At 41.6% G+C, this 12,404-nt stretch overlaps 1 protein-coding gene across 1 annotated transcript in view; it reads left to right on the forward strand.

Annotated features, from left to right (window-relative positions):
* Positions 1 to 12,404, forward strand: part of POU6F2 (POU class 6 homeobox 2) — a 452,738-nt gene that overhangs the window by 330,468 nt on the left and 109,866 nt on the right. The window contains 1 exon segment of the mRNA XM_032643090.1: positions 3,731 to 4,026. Within this exon segment, the coding sequence (XP_032498981.1) occupies positions 3,731 to 4,026 (296 nt within the window).

Consider the following 12,404-nt stretch of genomic DNA (forward strand, 5'->3'; position numbering starts at 1 on the left):
CTAAGAATCACGCTTCCTTTAGCATTTGAGTCCTATTCGGCTTTCTGTGAATCCCGAGGTGTTTCAGTACCTTGCAAAGTACAAGAAACGTTTGTATTTCTCCAGCATCATTCACGGCCTTGCCCTTCATGGGCAGGTAGAGAGAATGAGTTTACTTTCCGTTTCTCTGCCTTGGAAGTAATTGTATGTAAAGCCCATCCCATATAGTTCCTGATACCTCTGTGGTGGAGCTTTATTTATGTGCCTGGTTTCCTGAGAACACCTTTAACAAAGATCCCAAAGAAGAAAATGTTTTTCCTAAATTAGTTGATATATAGAAACGGAACAAATGGAGACATGCAAGCTTCTTGACTTCTCCTTTGTGATATTAAATTATTTATTTGGGAAGTTCCGATCCACTCTAGGAAATTCCAAGTTCGATAGAAAATTGTTTTGTGTTTCTTTTTCAAAATTGTAAGTTTTTAAAATTTCAAACATCCTAATGAAAACTTCTGTGCCTCTCTTTAGTTCTTTCGTGCCTACTGTTAATGTAGTTAAATTTTATATTAAACATTGGCCCATGGAGTGTATAGTAACCAGACATAGAGGAAATAATCATAAAGGACATAAATACCAGGGAAGAAAGTCAAGTCTTTAAATCTTCTGTGAAATAGGGTCAAAGCTTTACCCCCAACAATCATCATTTTATCTGCAAACATCCTCTGTAGTTCAAATATGTCCTTGAACCTTCCTAACTTGTATCTGTATCTCAGTATGCTTTATACAATGAGCGATTTAGAGGCTCCATATTTTAGTATTTTTTTGCTTTGTTTTCATATTATTATGTAGGTGCCTTTGGCATTTTTTAGACCAGAGTGGCATTCTTGTACAGCCCCTCACGCTTTTCTTTGCAATCCAGTACATACCTGAACATATTTTGTTGTCCATCATTTCTTGCTTGCAAATGTCAAATTAGTTCATGTAACTCAAAGAGGTTTAGTTTAGGTTAATGCCTTTCCAGGCAAGATGCAGGTTATGGGAAAGACATAGCCAAACAATGTGAACTCACCAACATCAAGAAACGAAGACATATTTGGGAGCACGTCTCATTAGTAGGTTAGGCTCTGCTGCACCTACCCGTCTGCCAATGTCTATCTGCCAATATTCCCCAGTCTTTCCTGTTTTCAAATGCTGATTTAGATAAATGCTTTTCTAACCAAAATGAAACAGTATGGTATTTAAGTCAACCATGAAAATAAGCACTGACATACGTGCCCCCCACCTGAAAGAAATCAGGACAGGTTTGATTTGAATCAGGCAGGAGGCCAGATGCAATTCAGGTTCCCAAGTCTATAACTCCACCAAAAGGAGAGCTCAGGCCCCCACTCCCCCAGGACCCTCCCTCCAGATTGCAGAAGATCCTGGGGGCTCAGAATTGAGCTGGGTTCCCAGCTGTTCAATAAATGTGATTTTGTACAATAGGAGCAGGGAGAGGGGAAAAATGGCAAAGCCAGATCATTCTCTTAAAGTTCCGATAAATGGGATGCTAACTGGGTATTATTTTTTTTAATATGGACTTTATTTCTTAAAGCAGTTTTAGGTTTGCAGCACAATTGAGCAGAAAGTTCAGAGTCCCCATTGACCGGGTGTTTTCCAGCCCTGTCTCTCACAAGCCCTCTCTACCTGTAGAGTCCCAGAGCACTCTGGATTTAAATGAAAGGCAGAACGCACACTGGGCTGAGTGTTCGAACAGACCTAGAGTACTCACTGACTCAGTGAGGACTTGCCATCCCCCACTGGTCCAACATGGAAGCTTCTACATGGACCTGAGAGCACAGAATTGGTATTTGGTGCCCCTGGGAAAGGTCAAGCTCTCATTTCATCAATACAGCTATGCCTTGCTTTGAACAAACCTGATTATATATTTAAAATCTGACTTATACCAGTGGTGAATTGAGAGTGATCCATCTTCCCACCACTTTCAAAGACAGGCTCCCACCTCTCTAAGGTCTAAAATCAACAAAACGGCCCAAAGTTTCTGTTCCAGGCAGTCCATTCTCCACACTGTCCTTCAGAAACATCACCTAAGCCATACTGTCATCTGGGTGCCTCTCCAACCTGGAATATCCTCTCCTCCTTCCTTCTGGGTATAGAATTCACTCTCTTGAGCCTTCTCGGTCCTCAGGAACACTGCCTTGGCCTCTCTAACCCACAGAGAAACCCCTCTCCTCATTTTCCTGGACCTTTTGGTTAGTTTCCACACTGTTGACCATTTAGGCAATTAACTGAGATGTATCAAGCATCTCAGTTAATTAGCAGGACTGTAACAGGCACCCCAAACCTGATTATTTCTTACAAGTTAATCTTATATCCACAATATACTATAAACTCCTTAAAGTCAGGACTATGTCTCCCTGTTAAATCCTACGTGCTACCAGACACAGCATTAGTGCCTAGCTGGTGTTTTCATTTCACAAAATGATTCTTAATTTTACAAAATAGTCCCTGGTTGACTTCCTTACAGAGAAACTTCTTCAGATTTGCTCAACATAAGGTTCAAAATACATATATTTTTTAAGAATGTCTTTGTTGTATGAAGTCAGGTGTATGATATGTCACTTTACAGAACCACTAGATTTTTTTTTTTTTTTAATGGGGACTAGTTTAATGTTGCAAACAGGAGTTACTACTTTTGGGAATCTTGACTAATTCTAAGTAGGGCAGGAACAGGATAGCATTGCAGCCAAGGCCTGTGGGTTCAACATTGATCCTTTATATTTAGTTGTAGGCTTATTAGCTTTTAGGCTGATATTCAGGCAAAGAAAAAAGTGAACTTGTAGCAGTCTTTTCTCTAGATCATTCTTTGGCCGAACTGTTTTTCTGCTGCAGAAATTGTTCAGGGCTAGATGGGCACATGGGAACAAATATAGTGAGCTCGGTGTTAAGGACAACTTATCCCACCAACGCTTACTTTCACAGAACAAGGAAAAATCTGGAAAGATGACTTCATCCTCTCGGTTCCTGGCTTGTCCTTGAGGTGCCAGTGTGACCAGTCACCACAGTGCACAGTCGCTGACTATAACACCTTCCGGGTGTGGGGCTGTGTCTCTCTGATGAGCAGGCAAAAAGTTCAGACTCAAGCTTTTGATTCTGCAAACTAAGAAGCATGTACTATCTTTAAATTTTTTTTTAAAACGGTAGAAACTTGAAACTCAATGTCTAAGCACATTGGTGGAGGTCTGAAGCAGCGAGTAGAAATGACACCATAGTGGTATCGATGATGAAAAGGAGATTACGAACACTTTAGCTTTCTGTTCTTAACTCCATTTGAGCATTTGCCAAAGAATTAAATGGGTTGAACTTTAAAAATCTAAATCAGATCTGAAAGTCTAAGTGTATTTCCCAAGCAGCGTGGAAAGGAAGAGAGGGAGAAAGTTACTTAAAAATTACCTCTGTTCCTAGTACACCCGCTTGGTTTGCTCCGTCCCTTTGGAAGTAATGCCTGATGGGTTACACTCTGGTCCTCCCTAAATTTTAAAATTTCCCTGAGAAGTGACTCTTGTTCTCGCAGTGCACCGCAAACCCTCTGAAATACCACGGAGTTTCAGGGCATGAGGGTAAACTTTTTCTAAGGGGGAGACGTCTCGGCTCGCGGGGTGCCGGCTGTCAAAGGCACAGCACGCGGTTTGGTCGTGTACGTTTCAGCTCCACGTGTTTGTTTCAGCTCCACGTTCCTTCTGTCTCCTCGCAGCTACCTCATCCCTCAACTCCCAACTGCAGCAGCTCCAGCAGCTGCAGCAGCTCCAGCAGCAGCCGCCGCCGCCGCCGCCGCCCGCCCCGCCGGGCAGCCAGCACCCGCAGGTGCCCCCGCAGTCCCAGCCGCCGCCGCCCGCCTCCCAGCCGCCGCCGGCTCCTCCCGCCCACCCTCACCCCCAGAACCGGAACCAACCGTCTCCAACTCAGCAGAGCTCCAGCTCCCCTCAGAAAGCCAGCCAGTCTCCGGGACACGGCCTCCCGTCGCCGCTCACGCCACCCAATCCTCTGCAGGTACGCGCCCCTCCCAGGGCCCAGGGGACCGGGCCGCCGGGTGGCGCCCTCCCCGGAGGCAGAGGGCAGGCCAAACTTAGCATCCACTTCCGCAGCGTCTAATTCAAATTGATCTCTTAGAAGGAGAGAAGAGGGAGCAGATAGCGGGCAACTGGGGATGCATGTAAACGAAACAAATAGTAGCCCATTGACGTTGCCCTCCGAAGGATAAATGTTATCTGTTTCCTCCTGTGAGAGGCCAGCACAGTAAGTGCCCTTGTAGCCTGTAATAACTCCACTTTATGATACTTTCTGAAGGCAGCAAAGATAGCATCCAATTAAAATTATTACTAGCAGAGCTTTGTAGCCCCGTGGAGAACTGCATCTCCTGTCCATGAGGCATGGTGGTTATTTCTCTATATTATGAATACAGCAGTGTCTTACCTTAAGTACTTGGTGCTCTCTTGTTTCTATTTTTCCAAAGACTCTCTGGGGTTAGGAAGGTAAAGAAATTTAGCCCCGGTCTTATGTCCCAGATTCCAACCATTACTCCATGGATTAACAAGTACTCTAACTTCATGCCGAGACCCTCCACAAATACGCATCCTTATAAAATAATAAAGCTTCCGTCCATTTACTTTATTGCTGTGAAGCTGAGGGCATCCAAAATAGGATTTGAGGCTAATCGTGAAGGCTCATCTTTAATCTACTGTCATCGAGGAGCAATGAACAGGAGCAGTCAGGAATATATAATTCTAACATTCAGAAACTCATTTTTAACTTAGATGCCTTTAAAATAAATGAGCTTTAAAAGATAATGACTCTGATGTCAACAGATCAGATCCAGACATCAATAGCTCAGTTTTGGACTTAAAAAACGTAATGATGTTTTCTTCCAGGAAGATTTCAGATGATTTAGTACATTTGTAGTGCAGTGACACACGCCCACAGAGTGGAAAGCCTATGCACTCATCTCAAAGGCCAACTCACCTCCCTCCTGGATGGTGGGTGCTCACACTGCGGTCAGTCCAGCCCTGCCCCACCTGAGGGCAAGAGTGACATTATCCTTTGGTCCGAAACAGCAGAGTATGCAGAATCAAGATAAATTGGCCTGCAGACAGAAAGGCCAGTGGATTAGAGACTTAGTGTTTTAGAACCGATTTAATTTGTTGTCCTGTAACTTTGTTTCTGTGTGTTTGGCTTCTCAGTGGTGGCCCAAATTTTCTTGGAAATGGAAACATTCGGGTGTGATGAGTAATTGTCTTCCTTGACACTTGGGTCATGGCTACATGCAGTTTGAGCATTTTCTCCAGTTGGGCTTGAAGATGTATTTTTTTAAATCTTACAAGTATGAGACAACACAATACCTTTGACATAAGACTGAAATGAACACAGGCTAAAAAACTCTTGCTGGTACACTTGACATCTATGGGGAGAGTAGGTCTAATCAAATTTACCAGATGCATGATGAGAGCAATCCTAATGTTTTCAGCATTTGGAATTCAACTCTGATTATTCCCAAGAATGAGTTTAATGCTTTTTTAAGAGCAGTTAAATTAGATCTATCTCAACACCCTGTGATTAAACATTTCCTCTACGCGAGCCATCAAAATACGTGAAATTACCAAAGAAAACACGTGTCCTTCTCTGAGGGATGAGACTACTTAGTCCTGCCCCTAGTTGGCCTACTTAGTCCAGTATTCTGTAGAGTGCAGTGAAAGCCTTGAGTTCTGTGGGCATCAGCCTTCTCAGAACACAGTCAACACCTTACAAATCTCTATCGGCCAGTAAAAGGCAAGTGTAGACTACCCATTTGAATAGCTGTTGACAGGACATTAGATGAGATGACCGCTCAGCCTCATGAAAAACAAATGCTACGAGGAGAATTTCCCAAAGTTCTCCTAATAGTTTCCATGGAAATCTGGGAGCTGTTTCGTTTTTTGTTTTTGCAAGAAAAGAAGCCTCAGAATCACATTTCTTTCTGTATAACCCTGAGAGAATATTCTAATTTTTCACTGTTGGAGTTTTAACTTACAAACTTACTAAGTATATTGTTGAGATAATATTCTTCTGTGGGTCTAATGAATGACCGCTGAATGGGTGATGTGGTGAAACTTTAAAAAATATTACTGAGTAGATAGAGAACTAATTTTGAATAAGTCTACATCAGTAGGCATAAAAGGATTTTTTTTTTCCTTTCACGATAGGCATGTGTAAAGGAAATTGAGAATGCCATGGTTTTGAAATATCAGTTTTTCTCTACACTAGCTGAAGGGTTTTTGAATTTGTGGAACATAGAATGTTTAAACTTTTGAAAAAGAAAACTATTTAAAAGGAACTGAAAGATATTTAACTCTCAAAGGTAACGATCTTTATGAACTAGAATAAAGTGTTTGTGTTTGAAGGTTTTTAAGAGACTGATGATCAACTAAATTCATATATGACAGCTTAAATTCTACTTTACAGTTCTTTATTTTCATATGGGCTTTGTCTTTTTACGTTATTCAAAATCTGTCTGAGACACGTTAGTTTAGAACATGCAGCGTAGATTGTCAGAGGAAGCCAATAATTCAGAAGGATTTTGTTTAAAAAAAAACCCACAAAACTTTGAAGGATAATAATCATTTCTCAAACTGTACAGATGCTGTCATATCTTCACAGAAATAATAAGTGAAAGTAGCTTGTATAGGTATATTTGGTGAGGTTATTCCTCAAAATGAAAAAAAAAATTAATAGTGCTGGCAGGTAGTAAGACTCTAGACTAAAATTCCCCAAATACATCTGGTCAGGTTTTTGTCTAATACTGCAATAAAATTTGTTTCACTCTTTTACTCAAGTCCATAAAATGGATTGCATTTCCAAAACCAGGTTGTTGTTTCAAGACGGATATGAGTCTAAAGTATTATCACTTCAGAGAACTAATTTTGATTGCTCAGGGTTATGGGAGGGCTGGTGGTCCAGCATGGATACCAGAAGCTGGCCCCTGGAAGCCTGTCTTTAAACTCTTCACGGAGAATCAAGGCCCACTCACCCACAACTTCATTCTCAGGAGGGATGAGAAGTTCTAAACAGGGATTATAAGTGCAAACGTCTTCAGGGGCCAGGCAGTCCATATAAATAAGTAAAGCAGACTTAAGTATAAAACCAAAAATAAAAATTTGAAAACAGTGTGTGAGGGACAAACAAAATGCATCTGTGAGTTGAATTTAACCATTAGGTTCCAGGATGGATATCAATCCATACTCCTTATTTTTGTACAACCCACCTGCCACAGGCTGCATCAGAATCTAAAACCAGAAATATAGAGTGTGTTGGGTAGAAGCAGATCAGAAACATAAGTGGAAGCAACTTTTTTTTTTTTTTAAATCTTTATTGGAGTACAATTGCTTTACAGTGGTGTGTTTGTTTCTGCTTTATAACAAAGTGAATCAGTTATACATATACATATGTCCCCATATCTCTTCCCTCTTGCATCTCCCTCCCTCCCACCCTGCCTATCCCACCCCTCTAGGTGGTCACAAAGCACCGAGCTGATCTCCCTGTGGAAGCAACTTCTTGAGGGGAAAGATAACGGTCTAATCATTCCTGGGTAGAAAAAACAATACACAGCTTTAATTTCAATATATGATATTGATCTGGATAAAGACCCCATAAGCCTAAGAATGGTGAAATACCTCCTTCCTATGACCTCTGAGATGGCTTTTCTTGAGACTTTTCCTTGGGAGTTTTTAACTTGTACTAAGGAAATTCCAAACATTGTGTGGAAGGCCTGGTATTTTCCTTCACGAGTGATCTGGTAATGAGCTGGACATAGTTGGAACCTAGTCATGGTGCCATGCGAAGAGGGAGCTTGTTCTAATTCTGACCCTGCTTCCAACTAACTCACAAATGGAACAAGTTCTTTGGACTTCATTTTCCTCATCTGTTAAATGTGTGCTGAATATGATTTTTAAGATCCTTTTCAGGTCCTTGAGTCTATGATCTAAATGTTGGTAGGCCTCTAGAATTTTCTTGGATACTGAAAACCCAATGGTCCTGAAGATTCTCTGAGTATTCTTCAAGGTCCGGTTAATTTCTTCCCACTGGCTGGGTGGCAGAGTAGAAAGAAAGTAAGGACAAACATAAGTGGGGTAATGATAGCAGAAGCAGATTTTATCTTAGCCAGAGAGTCCAAATTAAAGTCAAGTTTTCATCCTCAGAGAGTCACCGCTGTAAACTCTGGTCCCTGGTTGCTTTTTCATATCTATACATTAGAGAAGCTTAAGAAACCAAATGCTGCATTTAACCTTGGCCTTCTGCATACCGTCTTGCATGGCAGGAAGCAGGATCATCTTTTCCTTTTCTTGTTGTATTGCACATTTTAATAAAAAAACAAACAAACAGAGGGAGAGAGAGAGACAAGTGGAAGCAGTTAGGGGGGAGAAAGCTATCTGTGCTTATATGAGGAATGAGGAGTACGGTCAGCTCCTCGGGGTGAAGTTGCTCGAGAGAGCGTAAAATTGTTCCCGACCACGTGCATTTGCTAATGTAAAGGTCTTGTTACCACTCAGGCATCCAGGAGTAAAACTGCATTCAGATTCCACGTCTGTAATGCAGCAACTCAGCCTCCTGATCTTCTCGTGTGGGATGTTTCCCCCTCCCCCAGCAAACTTTCAGTACTACTTTCCAGAGTGATGGAGAGGGTAGTATATTATCACTTTTTCAAACAAAGAGCCCAAGCCCTCAAGAAGGAGTTAGACCTACATGATTTCCATCCTTTTAAAGCAAATGGTCTCCAAGCGTGTCTCCTTCCTATAGAAAAGGCCCAGTGCCTGGGGCCAACCCCCTCTCTCCCCAGCAGTTAGTCTTAATTTAACACAATATTAGTCAAAGCTTGGTGGGTCTAAGTTTTTTTTTCATCTATAAATAGAGGAGGTAAAATTAAATACTTTCTGGAACTCTTTCCCTTTTATTTGGAGTTTTATGTTACAAACCTCTAAAACTCACTTGAGTGACCTATGCAGGTACAGGGGAGAAAAAACTCTTTTTTTCCTCTATTCATCCTATGTTCTCAAGCTAGGGGCCTGTAAAGTAGACTAACAAGGGACAGATTAAGAAGAGAAAAACAAACAAAAGTTTATGACACATGCATCGTGCATACACACGGGAGCACTTAGTGATGAGTAACTCAAAAGGGTGGTTAAAACTCGGGCTTATATAGCATCTTAACAAAAGAACAATACATTTTTAGAGAAGTGACAAGACCAAGGAAAAGGATTGTGAGCTTCTAAGTGTGGCAAACTGTGGGGGGGCAAATGTATGGGGAAACTCATAGTAGATGAGCAAGATTTGTTATACAGATTCTTCTGGTGCCATCTCTGGGCTGATAAGGGTCTAGACTTGTCTCCAGTAATTAACTCCTGTCCTTCCTGGTAGAGAGGGGAGGGGAGCCACCTTTACAAATTTATGTCCTGCTTTTAGGCAAAACAGGAGGTTGGCAGAGAGCTTTTCTTGTATCTACTGATTCTCAGTTCCCTTCAGTGCAAAATAATCCTCATGTCCAAGTGGCATATTTTGGGATGGCATATTCTGGTACCTTTGGCAGGCATATTTATATAACCCCTCTGTGGTCATTATAAATTCTAGTAGAACTCAGTCTACACAGGGCTGGATCAAGTGTAAAATTCTCCTCGCCTGGACCAAGACTAAGATAAGACAAGTGAGGCGTTCATTCTCAGATGCAGAATCAAAGCGCACCCAAAACTGCAGTCATCAAGAGAGGTCATATTTTAATTCAGTCTTTAAAAAATCAAAATGAATGCCAAAATCCATGATGAACTAAATATCGTATTTTAAAATATAGGATCAGTAACAGTATTGAGCCATATTGGAGTCTGAGGCAAAAGGAAAAATCAGTAACACTGATTTTGTTGGTCATAAATTTTTTGCATTCATTTTGATTTTTTTTTAAATATCTCATTAGGTGTTATTCATCTTGTTCAGTGTGGGGGGGCACACCCTTAAATTCTTTTTTTTTTTTTTTTTTTTTTTTTTTGCGGTATGCGGGCCTCTCACTGTTGTGGCCTCTCCCGTTGCGGAGCACAGGCTCCGGACGCGCAGGCTCAGCAGCCATGGCTCATGGGCCCAGCCGCTCCGCGGCATGCGGGATCCTCCCGGACCGGGGCACAAACCCGTGTCCCCTGCATCGGCAGGCGGACTCTCAACCACTGCGCCACCGGGGAAGCCCCTTAAATTCTTTTTTTAATTGCATATTTATTTACTTATTTATGGCTGCGTCGGGTCTTCGTTGCTGCTCATGGGCTTTCTCTAGTTGCGGCGAGCAGGCTTCTCATTGCGGTGGCTTCTCTTGTGGTGGAGCACAGGCTCTAGGCATGCAGGCTTCAAAAGTTGTGGCACACAGGCTCAGTAGTTGTGGCTCATAGGCTTAGTTGCTCCGCGGCATGTGGGATCTTCCCGGACCAGGGTTCGAACCCATGTCCCCTGCATTGGCAGGCGGATTCTTAACCACTGCGCCACCAGGGAAACCCAACACCCTTAAATTTTGTGCCTGAAATGAGTTCCTCACTTGTCTCAGCTTGGCTACCAGCTGTGTAAATGATTTACTTAGCAAATACTCTCCAAGGTCAATGGCATTCTGTGCACTGGAAATTTCAACCAGGTGTTGGATGCCACTTTCGAGTTGAACTTGAAAATCATACCGAATTTTGCACAGTAGAAAAACAAGTGCATGTTGGATAATGGATTGGGACAGGGAGGCGCCGTAAAAGCCCATCCTCCTGTGTATTGTAGAGGTCTAATAAACCAATCACTTTTTATTGAATTGAAAGGTTACGACAATCAAAACACTTCTTTGGCTGATATTTTTCACTGAACTAATTTATGGTTTATGAGATTAAGTTTGGTGAAAATGACAGAAGTATTACTATGTAGACAACATTCTCCCAGAGCAACCCAGGCCATGAGGACCTTTTAAAAACTGGAATTGTCCACACGGAGTGAGTAAGTCTTCCTCTTAGTCAAAGGAAATGTCATTATTATGGATGAGAAAATCCATCCAAGCCCAGAGGGTTCTCATGAAGGTTAAATATAACATACTAATGAAAATGCTTTGTAGGCTATACATTTGTTAAGCAAATGTTAATTATACTACAGATACGAAAGAGTATGAATTTATTTATGTTTATTTGACTCTCCAGTAAATGGAGGGCTTCATTCATGATTCCCTCATTCAGCAAGAGGTTGGGTGAGAAACGGGAATCCCTTTATCCAACCGTATTCAGCCCTGAATAAAACAAACAAAACATATTTAGCTACATTCTTGGCAAGGGACAATTTTTCCTTTTATGAAAGAAAGAAAATCTCCTTTAAAAAAAAAAACCCACAGTTCAACATTACTGACATTTCAAAGAATTTATTAGAAGCATTTGAGATCCAGGAGAAACAACAAAGTTTATATTGCTTTGAGAGTGGCAGGGGGAAAAATTAGTTTACCAAGTATATACTTATATACTGTGGTACTTCTTTGTCGTTGTCTAGATGTACCTTTCCTGGCCACTGCTCCATAGATTAGTCAAATCATGTAGAAAGGGGTTTAGCAAAGAAGGTGGTATGTTCACACCACTGACTTTGGAAGCTCACATCAAGTAGCAATAGATGGAAAGAAAGGATGCCAGACTCAAAAGGGGCCGTGGAAAGATTCCTGCAGCATTTGAACATGGCAGGTTACACCTTCTCAAGTAAACAGCGCCAACTCTGATCGTGACAGTGGGGCAGATCCCTGGCTTGTCCGCAGCAAGTTCAGCGGTGAGCGTGGAGCCACACACCCAGCTTGGGTCCCATCACTGTCTGTTGGATGTAGCTGATAAGCTAATCCTAAAGTCTAGTTCAGAATGCTTCTGAAACAGTTTTGCCTGCACGTGCATAGATACGGGTGGCAGTGTGAGCTGCCCCAAATGTGCTGGCTGGCATTTCGCTCTGAATAAGCAAGACATAGCCAGTATTTATGATAACTTATTACAATATTCTTCTGCTTTCATGATCAAGTGTTTCTTCTTGTAGTTTAGCCTCAGTTCATTTCCTATAGGCTTGAGGTAAATTTTCCACAGGCTTTTATTTTTGTAGTTTATTTTATTATTTTTTTTACATATACATGTATCTATTCTTTTTCAAATTCTTTTCCCATTTAGGCTTTTATGGAATATTGAGCAGAGTTCCCTGTGCTATACAGTAGGTCCTTGTTGGTTATCTCTTTTAAATATAGCAGTGCATGCATGTCAGTCCCAAACTCTCAGTCTGTCCCTTCTTCCCCCTCCCCCCGGTAACTATATGTTCATTCTCTAAGTCTGTGAGTCTGTTTCTGTTTTGTAAATAAGTTCATTTGTATCATGTTTGTAGATTCT

Source organism: Phocoena sinus, chromosome 9 (genome assembly GCF_008692025.1).
Source record: "Phocoena sinus isolate mPhoSin1 chromosome 9, mPhoSin1.pri, whole genome shotgun sequence".
NCBI lineage: Eukaryota > Metazoa > Chordata > Mammalia > Artiodactyla > Phocoenidae > Phocoena > Phocoena sinus.